General features: G+C 49.0%; 2 protein-coding genes across 6 annotated transcripts in view; one reads left to right on the top strand and one right to left on the bottom strand.

Annotated features, from left to right (window-relative positions):
* Positions 1-442: 442 nt before the first annotated feature.
* FABP3 (fatty acid binding protein 3) lies at positions 443-8675 on the top strand. Of its 2 annotated transcripts, XM_064493829.1 has the most exons (6): positions 454-599; positions 897-999; positions 1439-1523; positions 4806-4978; positions 6902-7003; positions 8392-8675. In XM_064493829.1, exons 2-6 carry the CDS (start codon positions 931-933, stop codon positions 8443-8445), a joined length of 483 nt encoding a protein of 160 aa, XP_064349899.1. In that variant the 5' UTR covers positions 454-599; positions 897-930; the 3' UTR covers positions 8446-8675. The 2 variants fall into 2 exon arrangements, with proteins under 2 accessions (XP_010974402.1, XP_064349899.1); XM_010976100.3 differs by lacking the exon at positions 897-999 and having other exon boundaries at positions 443-599.
* A 724-nt stretch (positions 8676-9399) lies between these two features.
* The window catches only part of ZCCHC17 (zinc finger CCHC-type containing 17), a 47759-nt gene continuing 41213 nt past the window's right edge, over positions 9400-15945 (bottom strand). For all 4 annotated transcript variants that reach the window (XM_010976101.3, XM_031464568.2, XM_064493828.1 and 1 more), the window contains one exon: positions 9400-10273. In XM_010976101.3, coding sequence (XP_010974403.1) covers positions 10112-10273 — 162 coding nt within the window. In that variant the 3' untranslated portion in view covers positions 9400-10111. The remainder of the gene's footprint in view (positions 10274-15945) is intronic.

Raw genomic sequence — 15945 nt, forward strand, 5'->3', positions numbered from 1 at the left:
TGGTGGCACCCCAGGGCCCCTGGGCTGGGTCCTGCTTCCCCACCCTGTGCACACCTCTGCTGGCTGAAGTTTAGTTGGGCACCACTCCCTTATGTTTTGTGTCTTCCTCGGTAAGTGTGTGTCTTGTTCATGGTTGTCTCTCCAGAGCCTAGCCCAGGGCCTGACACAAAGTAGGCGCTTTCATAACTGCTGGATTAAGAAATGAATGGGTTCCTCTAAGCTTAAGTTAGCTCCTCTGTAAAAGGGATAATAATAACACCCATTTCATGGACTTTGTTTTAAAAGTTCAGTGAGACAATGCACTTAAAGCCCTCAGCATGCAATAAACATCCATACAAGGTGGATCTTATTAACAGTGCTTTAGAAACTGTAAAGTGTCAAACAAGGTCTTTACAGGAGGTGACTGCCGGTCTCTGAAAGTGCGGCTGCTTCCTGGTGTGTAGAGGTCGGAGAAAGGGCGGCAGGTGGGAGCCGCAGCAGTCAGGCATAACGGGGAGGTGTCCTTGAGCCTTGAAGAGCTGGCTGGAAAGGCAGAATTTCTGAAGTAGGGTGAGGAGGGAACCGCCGACCGGAGGAAACGCTCGTAGCTGTGCGCAAAGGTCAGAAAAGCCTGGAGCATTGGCAGGGTGGAGGGGGGAGTTGGACCGCCGGGCGGAAAGGCGCGCGCGGGAGGCATTCTGCGGGGAGGGGCGAGCACGTGTGGGAGCAGGCGCCGCGCGACCGGAAGGGTCACGCTTTTGCCCGGAGGAGGCGGAGGGCACACGCTGCCCCTGGTGACTCTCCCAGCCACGGGGCAGTGGGGGGTGGCAGGAGATCATGGGGTCTGGGGCCAGCTAGACCAGGCTTGCGATCTGGATTCCAACACACCCTCTCCTTATTTCTTGTGACCTTGTCAGTCCCCCTCTGAGCCTCGGACTCCTCACCTGTTAAATGAAGACCACGATGCCTGCGCCGCGAAGAGTGGGCCAGAGCTTTCCCAGCTTGGGCATCAGCCCAGGGGCGAGTTTCCTTTCTCCTCTAGTCTCTGATCTCTGTTCCGACCCCAAGCTCGGGGAGGAGCGGAAGATGTCCGCGGCGTGCGCCCCAGCTCGCGGGCACAGCGCCCCCAGTTGCTTCCTTCTCAGATTCCTAAGAGCGCCTTGAGGCCAGGAAAGGGAGCAGGTGCTGCCAGCCCGGGGCAGGGACTCGGAGCCCGGGGATCCGCGCTGACGCAGGCGAGCTGGGCGCCACTGGCTGCCCCTTCCCACTTTGGCGGGTTGGGGGATGGGCGGTCAGCCCCTGGAGAGTGAGCGCCAACCTGGGGCTTCCTATTTCGGGAGCGGGGGTGTGGGCCACGCCCCGTCACGTGATGCAGGGGCCATTTAAAGCGGCAGCGCGCGCTGGGAGCCGCCGGTCCCAGAGTCCTTACACGCCTGCTCTGTTGCCTCTTCTTTTTCAGCCTAGTCTCACCATGGTGGACGCGTTCGTGGGCACCTGGAAGCTAGTGGACAGCAAGAATTTCGATGACTACATGAAGTCACTAGGTAAGGGCGGCTCAGGATGCTGGGCTGAGGATGCTGGGCTGAAGGGAGCTGGCCGCGAGCCCGGCGTGGAGCAGGGCTCCAGCCCTGGCTAGTACCTGCAGGCCTCTGCATCCCTCCGGGTCAAGGTTGGGGAATCTCAGGACGCGGAAAATGCGGCAGCCAGGGCTAGGACGTGCGAAGCCTGTTGGGAGGGGGCTATCATTGTCTGAACCTGGCAAGAGGGATTCCCAGGGAAGGAGGAGCAAGGAGGCAGCTGTGTCGGTCGGTGTGGGGGAAGGGAGGCGCTTTCGAGGAAGAAGGGTATATGATCTGGAGGTAGGGGGCGGGTTTGGATAAAAGGAAAGAAAGCACTGATCCCAGAAAGTGGGAGGCTAGCTAGGGGAGGAAAAGAACAGAAGCTTGGGTGGTTTAGGAACTGGAGACTGAGCACGGAATGGGAATGGGGTGGATAGGCGTGTCCAATGGTCTAAAGAAGTAGGGAATCCCTGGGAGGTGGAAGATAAAGGCGGAACCATGATGAATGGGATATGAGGAGAAGTAAGACTGGGGCCTGCACAGTTAGCAACAACTCCTGCCCCTCTATGTTGGGTTAGTAGGGTAAAGGATTTTCACTGGACGGTGCCCTCTTTCTCACTAGCCAGTCTCTGTCCTGCAGTGGTGTGTAACCAGGCTTTAATCACTCAGCCTAGTGGTAGGGTAGAACAAGAGACCCTATCACCAGCTGCAACCCGAGGATCACCATTCATTGGGTAGGTGTCTGGTGGAGGGGTGCAGCAAAGGGGTCTGGAGCAGAGCCAAGACCTGGCAAAGGCAGGGAGGGTCTTTGGTCTAGGAGGATGTGGTGCTGGGATGGGGAAGAATGAATAGTCAAAGAATCTTGCAGAGGAGAACTTTGGAGATCCCCATACCTTACCTGGTTTGACAGATGGAGAAGCTGAGACCCAGAAAAAGTAGAAACTTGTCATATCACTTCCATAGCAGAGCTGATATGAAAGCCTAGATTTCTAGACTGGCAACCCAGAGCAGATCCCACTATGGGCCCTGGGGGTGGGAATGGTAAGAACTGCTTAACTAATGATTGACCTCAGCCCTTCCCCTCCTGATAGGGGTTTAGACAAGAGAGGGTGATATCCTTTCTCTGGAATCCCCAGCTTTGAGATTATCCTAGCCTCCCCCCAGCTGGGATAGGGAAAACAGGATGGCTGTTCATGACTGAGCTAGGTACCATGCCTTCCTCCCAGGGAACGGGGGCAGGATGACAGCACATGCCAAAAGAAGGGTTGGTTCACTCCAGGCACCTCCCCACTCTGTTCTTGCCCCCTGAAATAAGGACCACAAGTGTTGGCTCTTGAGGCCAAACCAAAGCGCTCAACTGCCCCTACTCTATGCTGGGCACTATGCCCAATGACTCCAGGAAGGAAGTCATTCTTGGAGAAGCAGGGGGCCCTGCTGGGCAGCTGTTGGGGAAGTTGGAATGACCAGAGCTAGTTCCTCTCCCAAACCTCTTCCAGCAGACATTAGAACAGAAGACCTGTGTCCCTGAAGTGAGTTGCAACATCCTTAACACCCTTGCTCCTTTATTTTGCCCCAGCTTGGGCTAGGGTGCTGAAAATCCATCCAGCCTGCTTGTTGTACAGACGGAAAAGATGAGGGGCCCAGAGGAGAGAAAAGACCCTCCTCAGCTTTCTCAGTAAATAGCTTCAGCTTCACTTCTCAGTAGAACCCAGCTTTTCCCAAGTCTCCTAATTCTGTAAGTTTCTCTTAGCTCAGTCCCTCACCTACTCCACAGTGCTTTCCTTCCTCAAATACTCCACACCTCTAGGTAGGTCCTAAGTAAACAGAGCTCCTTGTGCAGCGACAAGGCCCTGCTCTGTGCTGGGGATGGGATTGGCCTGACTCACTCTGATAGCAGGGGACAAGGCCAAGGCCCTCAGTGGCCAGGAAGGTGGGCCAGCAGCTGCACAGCTGCAGAGGCTGCCTGTGCCCCTCTTGTTTTAGACCAAGAGTTCTCAGGGGACAAAGACGCTCAGCCTAGTGAGTACTAGTCATCTCAGGCACACTTGGTGGCCTTAGGGCCTGGATGAATTACATGCTGGGAGGCAGAATGGCCCAGGAGGAACAGTGAACAGTTTTAGAGCTTAAATTCACGTCTAGGTCAGCTACTTACTCTTTGACTTTGGGCAAGTCACTTCACTCTCTAAGCATCATTTCTTAATTGGGAATAATAAAGCTCATCTTTCAGGGCTGTTATAAGCATTAAATAAAACAACCCACGTAGCCAGGCACGTTTGAGGACTTACCACCCACCACCTCATCACAGCCTCTGCCCTTGGAGGACAGCTCAGTAGAGGCTGCTGGGAGTAGAGGGGAGGTTGGAGGTAAAAGGACAGATCTCAGGGAAGCCACGACCTGTAGGGCTCTTTGTTCCACACCCTCTCGCAGCACTCAGACCTTTGCCCAGCACCCAGGGAAGCCATGCTTGGGTCCCGAGGGGTCCCCACAGGGCCTTAGACCAGGGGCCAGGAGACCTGGACTGGAGTCTTGACTGCCTACTACTTTAGGCCTCTCCTAGGTCTGTACACTGAGATGAACACTCCCCTCTGCCCGCCTCCTACATCATGGAGAAGAGGCTTTGAAAATATCTTTGTTACCATATATGGGGGAAAGAGCACCAGTGTCTCAGGGTAAAACTTCCAAAGGTGGGAAATTCTTGTCCATAAAGCCTGGAAGGCAAAGTCCACATTAATCTACTTTCTCCCTCAGCCTGTGCCTTGAGAGCTGCTCAGGTGCCCTGAAAGGGAGCCTTGTGCTCCAGTCTTGGGAGGCAGTACAGCTGAGCAGTTAAGTGAGCTCTGCACTCAGACACCCTGGGTTTGAATTCCAGATTTGTGACCCTGGGCCTCAACTATTGTCAGTTTTTGCACTTGCAGAGATAATAACGTCATCGGTCCTTCAGGGAGACTGGAAGGACTGAAGATTACACGTGCAGTTTTTGCCACACAGAAAGCACTTAACAGTGGCTTATTTTGATCTCAGCTCTGCCACTTTCTGTGAGGCATGTCTGTCCCTTAAGTTTCTCATCTGTCTAATGCGGTCAGCAGTCTCTCCACCTCACAGAGCTAGGAGGAAGACTGAATTTTAAAATGGCCACGCAAAATCTTTGAAAGTTCTTGCCCTCCTCTTCCCCCTTCCCCACATCCAGGCCTGAGAGTTGTTCACTGAGCTCCTTGCACCCTACCTCTCTGCTCCAGCTCTTACTCATAACCTTCCCTCTGCCCTCAGGTGTGGGTTTTGCTACCAGGCAGGTGGGCAACATGACTAAGCCTACCACAATCATCGAAGTGAATGGGGACACAATCACCGTAAAAACGCAAAGCACCTTCAAGAACACGGCGATCAGCTTCAAGCTGGGAGTGGAGTTCGATGAGACAACAGCAGATGACAGGAAGGTCAAGGTGAGTCAAGGAGGGGGTCATGGGGAAGGGAAGGCCCTGAAAGGGAATAGGATGGCGCCCTATTATGGCACCTTGACGGGTAGGCTATTGTGGGGGAGTCCACGAAGCCTATGCCGTGCTGGATGTCCCAGGCGCTAAATGCATGTAGTCCTGTCCTCTTGTTTTCCTCCCTCCCTTCTTGCGAAGCATCTACCTGTTGCCTCCAGGAGCCGGCAGCACAGAGCCAGGATGTCCTGACCTCTGAAGCGTCTACTTCAGCTCCAGCTGGGTGACCTTGAGCATGGCATGAAACAGCTCTGGCTTTCTCTCCCCTTCCATACATGGGGGGAGTTATGTGGACATGGCTGTGACCTCAAGTGCTTTAGGAACAATGCCCAGAAGTCAGGGTCTTCCACTGAACAGGTCATCCTGGCTTCCAGCAGCAAAGGAGGCATGTAGGGGCAAGAGGTTGAGACCCACTCAGATGCTTCCTCTTCTCCAACCTCACTTCCTGGGCTTGGCCAGCGACCCTGAGGAACTATTTCCAATGCTGCCAGCCTACAGGCAGGAAAAGCTATGTTCTGGATGGAGAATTGTCTTAGGTGTGTTTGTAGTGTCTTCTCGCCAAGCCTTAGCCCCTCCCTCCTTCTAGGGAGAGAGGGGACATCCACTCCCAGTCTCAGGGCTTGTCACCCTGTGGTGGCTATCTTGGCAGCCTGCCTCAGGCCTCCCAGCCCCTAGGCCAGGCATGGACGAGAGAGAACTAAGGGATTTTGCCCTCAACAGGGTGTCCCTATAGCAGTATCCTCCCACCAGACATCATTCAGCTCCTTAGCTGTTTCCTCTTCCTCACAGCTGCCCCCAAGGACAGGAGAGGGTCTAGTCTCCTCCTTGTGGAGGAAGCTGGAGCCCAGCCCAGGCTCACACAGGAAGCTGGCAGCAGAGACAGGATGATACCCAGATGGCAGCCTACCTTGGAGAGAGGTGCCTGCCCTACCACATGCCTTCACCTCCTTGAGCTCACCTACCTGGCAAGAACCCCAGTTAAACCCAGCAGTAGTTCTCTGGGATGCCTAGGCTAAAATAACCTACTCTGAATGGAAAAAAAGTAGGGGAATGGGAATGAGGAGGAAGGTGGTGGGAATGAGGAGGAAGGTGGTGGTATGGGTGCACAGCCCACCCAACCAGCCCTAAACACTTACACAGATTCTGATTCTCCTACTGAACCCTGCTCAGTCAGGGTCCCTAGCCTGGCTTAGAGCCCCCAAACTTATAGAGAAGAGAGACCTGGGAGAGCTGCCATACGAGGACCAGCTGATGCAGGCTGGCAGCACTCAGAAGAGTAAGTGGACATTTGACTAGGGCTGCGGAAAACTCCAAGGGCACCCAGTCCGAGTCTGGCAGTTGCTGCCCACTTGTCAGCTGAAGGGGTCACGTGATGTGGACTAATAGGAGTAGGAATACAGGATAGAGTCTAATTTCCTAATACCTCCCATCCCCAAGGGTCTTTCAGACATTACGTATGATCAGTACTAGGCTGGAGACTCTTAGGACTACTCCTCCTCCTCAACAGTCTTTCCCAGGGGTTAGGCTGGTGCACGCCCCCTATATCTTGGTGGGACTGGGGCATCACCTAGAGCTTGGGATAAGTGCCCATCCTGAAGGCTGGTGGTGCTTCTCAGAGCCAAGATGTCTGACTCCACTATATGCCTCGCTCCCCCTACTCGCCCAGCAGCTGAAGGCCCCTCCCCGGGCCAGGCAGCCATGGTGAACCAGACATCCTGCGGGGCTAGGCTGGAGGTGGGCTGCCTGAGCTGGCCCTCACACCATCAGTGGTTCTTTCCGGCTAGAGGCTGAGTCCTCTGTGGCCCCAAGGACCAGACTCCTTCCTATCCCTCAGTCCTAGCTTAGATCACAGCTCAGGCCTCTACCCTCTTTCCACAGTCCACTGTGACGCTGGATGGAGGCAAACTTGTCCACCTGCAGAAGTGGAATGGACAAGAGTCAACACTTGTGCGGGAACTCGTTGATGGGAAACTCATCCTGGTAAGATGGACAACTTTGGAGCCTTACCCAATTGGTTACTACTACCTCTTCAGCCAAGCCTATTGTGAAAAGCCAAGGTCATCCCCTGGGACCATGGAAGCTGGAGCGGTGGAGGGTTAGAGGCAGGGCCTGGTGGTATTAGGTAGGAATTTTCTATGAAGTGGCTTTGGACTTACACAAGCCTAGGTTCAAATTTCAGCTTACAGGCTGCATAACTCTGGAGAAGTCACTTTCTTCAAGTCCAACTGTAAAGTGGGTATTAAAACACCAACCTGTGGGGCTGCAGGGAAATCTGAAGGAGACAGTGGCTGGAGAGCACAAAGCATCACTGGTGTGGCAGGACTACAGTAGGTGTCCACAGCCTTAGTTTCATCCTCTGTGTTGGCAACTTGCCTCACTCCAGCAAGAGGAAGAAAGCAGGGCCAAATCTGATCCCAGGCCCGCAGGAGAGGCTCCCATTTCCTAAGCCTTTGGGCAGGGGACAGGCTGGTGATGGGTGGGGCCGACTGACAGCACAGTCCTTTAAATTTTATTCCAGGCTCACCTCCTCTCAGTGCTTTCCGTGCCTGCCTTATTACAAGTAGCTGACTATGGCCTGGGTTGGAGGTGACAACCAGGCTGGGAGATCTGTCTATTTAGGCAAACTTGAGGACCTCACTCAAAGAATGCAGTCTTGACAGAACACCTCCAGGCCCAGAGGCAGAGACAGCAGCCACCCATGTTCTCTGCCTCCTAACTCTGTACGGCCTCGGGGTTCTGCCTCAGCACCTTCACTGCAGACCCTCTCGGGTCAGTGTAACCTGCTCACTGCATTTCTTGTACTCACACGGGGCAGGAGACCCTGTGGAGTTAAGAGTGGGATACCCAGCTCTGGTGGGAATGTGACAGGCAGGAATAGATACTGGGCAATCAGGCTATGGTGAAACCATGGGTGATGCTGGGCTGGATGATGAGAGTTTGGGCCTCTGGCCCTGGCCCTCCCCTAAGTTAGGGAAGGGGTGGAGAGAGTTGGTGGCCTAGTACTGTCCTTCCCTAAGAGTCTCTGGACATTTTTATTTATCTTTTTGTTTACTATGTGCCAGGCACGATTTTAGGCACTAAGGATGAAGGGAGAGGAATGGTACAAAGGAAAGAAACACTCTGGGATCTTGACCAAGTTACTTCCTCCCTCAAAGCTAAATTTTCCCAAATCTTGAAAAGAGGAATTATAATACCTAACTTAAAGACTTGGCGTAAGCATTAGGAAAAGATACATGGCACGTAGTGGGGAGTCAGTAAATGAAGATGATTAGCATGAAGGCAGAGGGCTCACCCCTTCGGAACGGAGAGTGCTCCCAATACCTTCCGTGCCCTCACCCCTGCCCTAACCTGACTGTCTTTTCTTCCAGACGCTCACCCACGGCAGTGTAGTTAGCACTCGCACTTATGAGAAAGAGGCATGACCTGCCCACTCCTTCACCACCTGCTCCTCTGCCAACTGGCTGCTCCTGGACTCCGCACCAGATTGCCTCATTTTTCCTTCTGGCATTTTGTACAAATGCACTGATTGGGGAAATTCTTCTGGGGCCAGGTGGCACCAGCCTGGATCCAGTTCCAGTTCTCATTGTGTATGCTTGCTTTTTAAACTGCATCCAAAGGGTGCTCTGAGGTCAATAAAGCACAGCCAAGGCCACCCAGTTGCCTTTTTGCCTTTGGTGACATGACTTTGGGAGTCTCAGTTTCCGTGTGTGTCAGAGTGGGCAGAAATGACTGCCACTCAGGAAGAAGCACTGGACAAGAGACTGAAATGGACAGTCTCAGGGACAGTGACAGCTGATCACCTTACACCTACAAAAAATAAAACAGCTGTACCTACACCATGACTTTCACTGCCCCCTCCCTGTGGACAAATGAGCTAGTCTAGCCTGGAATAATCACTCGGTGGTGGAGCTTCTGAACCGTCACCCCAGGCCCACCCTGCACTGAACGCCCTTAGGTCTGGACAGCTGCTCTTCCGGAATGCTGTGATCACTCTTTCCAGAACGCAGGCTCAGGACACAGGATCCAGGCTTGTGCCAGTGGTGGTGGGAGAAAATTTCCACTGGCCAAGAAGCTGAGCTTCCACCTATGCGCCAGGCCATTACTCATACAAATTATTACTGGTTCTCCAAGCCCTGGGGGAGAGGTCATCTGATCATTACAGAAGCGAGGGCTTGTAAGTGATCCCCCTAGAAGGCTGTGACCTGCTAGTACTCTGGCTCTGTACCTTAGCTGGGCCTCTCTCCAAAGTCTAAGGTAACATATTAAATGTTTTTCTGTCAACTAATGCAGACTCAGTGACTTTTAAGTCCGTAAGTTACAGAAAGAGATCATACCAGTACAGACTCTCAGTACGTTTAAAACCAAACACACTTCCATATAGTGCCAGGAATTTAAGCAGAAACTTCAAATGGAACCAGTTGACTCACACAGTAGTAAATACAAAGCAAAGCAATGATCTTGGCTTGAGCTGTCTGGTTCAGTGGTCTGGAGGAATGTCACACACAAGCTCAGTCACTGCAAACAATGGTTTTCTGGCTGTGACCACTGGCTGTCACTTCTAACATAGTAGAATCATGTTAGGGGAAATGGAAAAAGTGAGCACCACTTCTCACCATGTTCTCCCTCTGCCCCTGTGTTGGATGCAGCAGACCCACCAATCAGCCCAGGGCAGACGAACAGGGAGGGGCCAATCACTGTTCTCCAACTACAGCCAGACCCCCCTCCACAGCAGTGCCTGTGGCTGTAGACTGGACTCCGGTACAGGAATCCGGCTCTGGCAGTGGCAGCTGGAGAAGGTAATAGGACCTGCTGCTGAATGAAGGAAGTTGGGTGAATGAATGGGTGAGCTGCAGGGGTCATTTGCAAAGGGACCAGGAGTGGTAAGGGAACAACTCATTCAGACAGATGCCTTTGATATCTAACTCCCAAACCTGCCTGCGGCATGAGGGGAAGCTGTCTACCATGGGAGAGAAGTCATGGGGTGGGAGGCCATATTCTCACTATGGAGTCTTTCGAGGAACCAGGGTTTCAAGGCACAAGGCTGCTGGTTCCTTCTTCTCTCAACCACCCCCTCTATTCTTTCCACTCTCACTCCTTGTGCTTCTTCTTGTGTTTCTTCTTCTTTTTCTTCTTCTTTGCTGCCTTGCTGTCTTTTGATGTATGTCTTGCTTTCTTGCCTGTATCACTCTCAGAGTCTGAGCTGTCAGAGTCAGATGACTTTCTGTCTCTATGTTTCTTTTTCTTCTTTTCCTGGGGGGAAAAAAAAACCCTCAACATTGTATGTGTATATTTGCTTTAAAAAATAAATTACATCTTTACTAATAAGAAAAAATGCTCAAAACAAGTGAAAAGGGATTAAGTCATAATGCAGTATATATTCTAGGTTCCAGGGTGAATAACATATATATATGTATGTTTATACACATATATACATGCACACCATATATATTATATAAGCATGTATAAATTAGTGTATTAAGTAATATACACTTAATATATATACTTGTACATATTTACGCAGAAAACATGGGAAGTACACAAGCAGGCAGCAAGTGCTACCTCAGGAATGAACTAAAAACAGAGGCGCTGGGGTCTTTGTCCTTTTTCATTTTTTTTAAACAAGCATTTATTACTTTCATTTTTTAAAAGCACAGGATATTAAAGCTGAAGGAGTCCTCAGAGATCACCTAGTCTGTCTAGAGATAGTACCTCATGGACCCAAGGATAAGACAGTCATGGAATAAGAGAGTAAATAGATTAAGGATTTCTGCCTCCCAGTCTGGTTTCCATTAGCTGCCAGGAGAATAACTGCTATCAGTGAATAAGGCCCCACCTGCTGCCCTTGAATGTTTATCATCTCTAACTTTCGCAACAACCTTACAAGAGCATACTGATAAATAAAAAAGCTCAGAAAGAACTTTCTCAACCCTATACCCCCAACACCATGCTGCCAAATTCACAGCAAAGACACACACAAAGGAAGAGACACACATTCCCAGGCTTCTGCATTCTGTACGGTGCTCAGAGCAGTTTTTATGTATTGCACAAACCTTTTCTTTGAATTGTAAATGTGTATATTGCCTCAGAAAGGTTTCTAAGGAGAGATTATGGGCGAGGAAAGAGCAGAAGAGGGCAAGGCTCCTGCTCCTCCTATGGGCTTCCAACCAGCATCCTGAGAGCTGTAAGTCTGTCGGATAGACTAGGCCTTAGCAACTGGCTTTGAGAAACAACACGTGGAACCAGGTGTTAGACCCAGACTTGAGTTTGGTTCTGCCACTTACCATTACTCTTCTGTAACCTTGGGCAAGTCATTTCACCTCACTGAGGCGTAGTCTCCTCAAATGTAAAACAGAGATAAGAAAAGCACCTACGTCCCAGGGCTGTGGTGAAGATTTAACGAGACAGCATCTGCAGGTGGAGAGGCTGAAAGCCACTTGCCCCAGATCACACAAGGCAGGGCTGGGATCTGCATGTAGACCATATGACCGGAAACCTCCTGAGTTTTCTTCTATAGCACACGGTCCTTTTCCTGTACAGAGACAGGAGGCCTCATGGTGCAGTGGTCAGAACAACAATTTTGGAATAAGACAGAATTGAGTTCAAATCCCAACTCTGCCACTTATTATGTGATTTAGAACAAGGGACTTAATTTTTTTGAACCTCAGTAAACCTTCAGTAAATTACCAATAATAAATACCTACTTCAAAGGATGCTATGAGGATTAAACATGGCAAGTACTAACCATAGTGCCTGACACATGGTAGGCATTCAGTGGTTGCTAGAAGCATCATATTATTCTCTCATTTCAGAGACCTCCAGAATGTTGTGACAGTCTAGCCAAGTTTCTACAGAAGATGAGTCAACATTTTGAGAGGAGATTAAACCAAAATTCTCTCTTGGAATCTCCGATGGAGTAGAGAGAGAAGCTTCCCAGCCCTCATGACCAAGATGCAGGAGCCATGGCTGAGAGGAGCTGAGAGCTGGCAAACCAATGGTTTGGCTTGTGGTGTTGCAATTTCCTGGATGGCAGGAGCATGGAAGCCAGTCACAGGCTGTATGGGCTGGCAGGCTCACCAGTTTCTGCCCCTTAGGTAGGACGGAGTCCTGGGAAAGTAAAAAAGCAAACGCAGAGTTTGACACCAGTTCCCCCAGGCCTGGCCCTGCCTGGATAAATCAAAGAGAAAGGAGAGTATAACACCTCCTTACAATCAAATAGCACTTTAGCTTATCAAGCTTTCTGCATCCTGTATCTTGTGACAATAACCTGGTATGGTCAAAAGGCATTTTACAGAGAAGGAGACTGCAACTCAAAGAAGTAAAGTGAGTTAAGCTACACCAAAGACAAGAATATTGTACTTTCTAACTCCGAGTTTGGCATTATTTCCACTTTGCTTTCTCTCAATGATGCAGGCTCAGGAGGAGGAAAGAGAAAAACAAATTGCTAGAGAACCCTGGCATGCTGGAACATGGACCGTAGCTAGCAAGGAGGACTAGGCAGATGGCCTTCTAGACCTCAATCTTGATATAAAAGCTCTTCTGCAACCTGAACAAAGAAAATCCAATGGCCTCATTTTCACTGTGTATCTAACCTTGAGATAGAGAACAAAAATTACTTCATATGCTGTAGTTCAAGACAGAAGTTCGGAGTTGGGGTGGGTGAAGATGGAAAGCCAGAGGTGAAACTAGCTTCTAGCCCCTTGACTGCATTCTAGGGGGGAGGGGAGCTAAAGGGTAATGACCCAGGGATGTGAGCTCACAGAGGGGCGGGGGAAGAAGCGTGGCTCAAAACCACTCTCTAGGAAAGGTACGTGTCATGTGCTACAACAGCCAGCTCATCCACTTTGTCTAGGGTTCTGAAACAGGACAGCAGCAACCCTGTATAAGAGAAAAACAATAACTGACAAGGGAGAATAACAGCAGCTAACATTTACTGAGTACTTCATTTTCTCGATGCTGAGTTAGACATTTTGCACACATACCTCATGACCCTCACAACAAATCTATTAAGTGGGCATAACTGTCTCTGTATTTTCAGGAAAGAAAATTACAACTTCAGAGAGGTTGACTGAGATAAAATGACCTGCCCAGGTGGTAGAACCTCGATTTGACTCAGGCTAGGCCCCAAGTTAGATGTTCTTTTTAGCCCTAGGCAGCACCCTAATAACCTAGCATTTCCCGAAGGTACCGATTTAGCCAGATATCAAGCAAGCAAACATTTATTCTTTTTTATTTAGTATTAAGAATTATTCTTGAGAAAGCATTGGTTATTAATTCTCTTATTCTTTAGAAATTGATGGATTCTCAAGAGATAATTTGATTCTCAAACTGATTCACTAGGGCAAACTTTTGGAAAGTAAGATAGAATGTGACTCCTGGCTAGAATTTGCCTGCAAGTACTAGTTTATTATAGCTTGGAAAGGGTAGGACCAAAAGGAATAGGTTTATTAATCAACTCACAAATATTTACTGAACTTTATTACCTACAAAGCACATTAGAGAGCCACAGTTTACAGTATTGCTAAGGAGATAAGAAAAACACACAGATTTTTAATAGAAGTCAGACAAATAGAGAGCGCCTACTAGTGCAAAGCCTACTAGCAGATGTGAGTAAACACACTCAGGACCTCAGTACTGGTGACTGGCACCATTCCTCCAAACCTGAGCCAACCTCATCAAACAAGGGAAAGAGTAACTCCTTGTAACCACACAGTATATTCATTCAACAAATATTTGTTGAGTACCTTCTATGAGCCAAGAATATCTATTAACTAATTTGTCTTTTATAATAGCTGAATTACATTAGAAATCAGGGATCAGGAGCCTTGAAGGAGTAAATTCATCAAGGAGAAAGGCTAGTTAAGATACTAGGCAGCCCATGGAAGTGACGTAAGAAAACTATAAAAAACATGCCATGGACACACAAGGGAAAGAAATCAATTATGTCTGAGGAATTTGAGGATGGCCTCATGAAGGATACGTAATATGTTGCACTTTTGAAGGATGAACATGGTTTTTGGCAGGTGGAGTGGTGGTGGTAGTGCCGATGGACGAAGGGAAGTAAGGGCCTTGCAGCCAGAGCGAAGATGGAAGGAGGCAAATGCCTGAAAGACCTTGTGCTTATTTACCTGCCATTGGATCCCATCCCTTCTCTCCTATTCAAAGACATCAGCCCCAAAATTGTACTCTCTCCTGCATCAATTTTTCCTTTTTTACTGGCTCATTCCCAACAATAAACAAATATGCTATAATAGTTCCCATTAAAAAAAAAACCCTCTTAAACAATTTCAACCAGGTTGTCACCCTACCACTCGACTAAAACAGCTCTTGTCAGAGTTGCCAGTGACCTCCATATGGCCAAATTCATGGTCAGTTCTTGGGCCTCATTTACTTGATCATTAGTTGCACTTGACACAGTCCATCTTCCTTAGAACACATTCCTCACTTAACTTCCACAACATTCTCTGATGAACGTAATGAGGTGAAAGGTAAAATATAAAATGAAAGTTCATCTTCATCTCCATAACCTCTAAAAGTTGAAACACTCTGGGGCTGAAGTCCTCAAACCCCTTCTCTTCCCTGTATTTACTCTCCATGTAATCGCATATATGAACTTAAATCCCATCTACGTGTAGATGACTCCCAAATGTGTATCTCTCACTCCAAACTACACAACCAACTGCTTCCTCTACACATCCATGTGGATATCTGATAGGTGGCTCAAATCCGATGCCCTGCCCCCCCAAACCTACTCCCTGCTCCCCTCTCCAGCTTTCTCTCCCATTTGCATAGATAGTATACTCAGACTAAAGTTGATTGCTCTCTACTCCCATATTTACTTCTGCATTCCTTCTCTTAATTCAGTTAGTCCAAAACCTTGCAGTCATCTTCAGCTGGTCTCTTTTCCACCTCACATCCAATCACTCAACGAATTCTGTCAGCTCTACCTTCAGAATATATCCATACCTCAACTCCCTTCTCAGAACCTCCACTACTATCATTCTAGTTCAAGGTACCATCATCTCTCACATGGATTATTAACATTGTCTATTAACTAGCTTGCTACTTTCACCTTGACCTGACTATCTAATTTCCACAAAGTAGCCAGAATAATTCTCTTAAAAGATAAGTCAGATCATGTCATCCTTTTAGTCAAAACCTCTAATGACATCCATCATATTCTAAGTGAAAGCTGAAGTCCTCATATTCTCCCATAAGGCCCTGGTTTCCTCTAACTCATTCACTTCCTCCAGCTACGCTGGCCTCCTCACTGCTCCTTAAACATGCCAAGCTCACTCCTAATATCTAGCTATTGTATTTGTTGAAATGCTCTCTCACCACTTTTCTGAGTAGCTTGCTTTCTCATTGCCTTCAAATATCCACTCAAATGACACTTTATGAGAAAGACCTGCCCTTACATCCTATCTAGACAGGCAAGTCACCTACCCTCTTCCCCCCATTCTAGTACTCCCTATCTCTCATAACCAAATTAATTTTTCTTCATAGCACTTACCACTACTCGACGTATTAGTACTATTGTGTATTTACTTACCAACTCATTGTCTGTGGCCCCCATTAGAAAGTAAGTGCCTTGAAGATATTTTACCTGTTTTGTTCACTAGAGTACCTGCAATGACTAGAGCAGAGCTTTGCACATAGTAGCTCTTTTAATGAATGGTGTAGGGGGAGGACTGGTGAGAGATGATGCTGGGAAGTTGGACAGACAGGGAAGAGTCTCAAAGGAACTTAGACTTTATTCCATAGAAGAAAGGGGATCACTGAAGGCTTTTAAGCAGACTATACTGGACAACTCTCTGTGCTCCAGCAGAATGGGCCCAGGCTTGGCAACCTCTAAGATAGGCACCAGAAGTTCTCTGGACAATGGAACAGAGCCAGCACTGCAGCCAAGGGATGACATTCCCATT

Source organism: Camelus dromedarius, chromosome 14 (assembly GCF_036321535.1).
Source record: "Camelus dromedarius isolate mCamDro1 chromosome 14, mCamDro1.pat, whole genome shotgun sequence".
NCBI lineage: Eukaryota > Metazoa > Chordata > Mammalia > Artiodactyla > Camelidae > Camelus > Camelus dromedarius.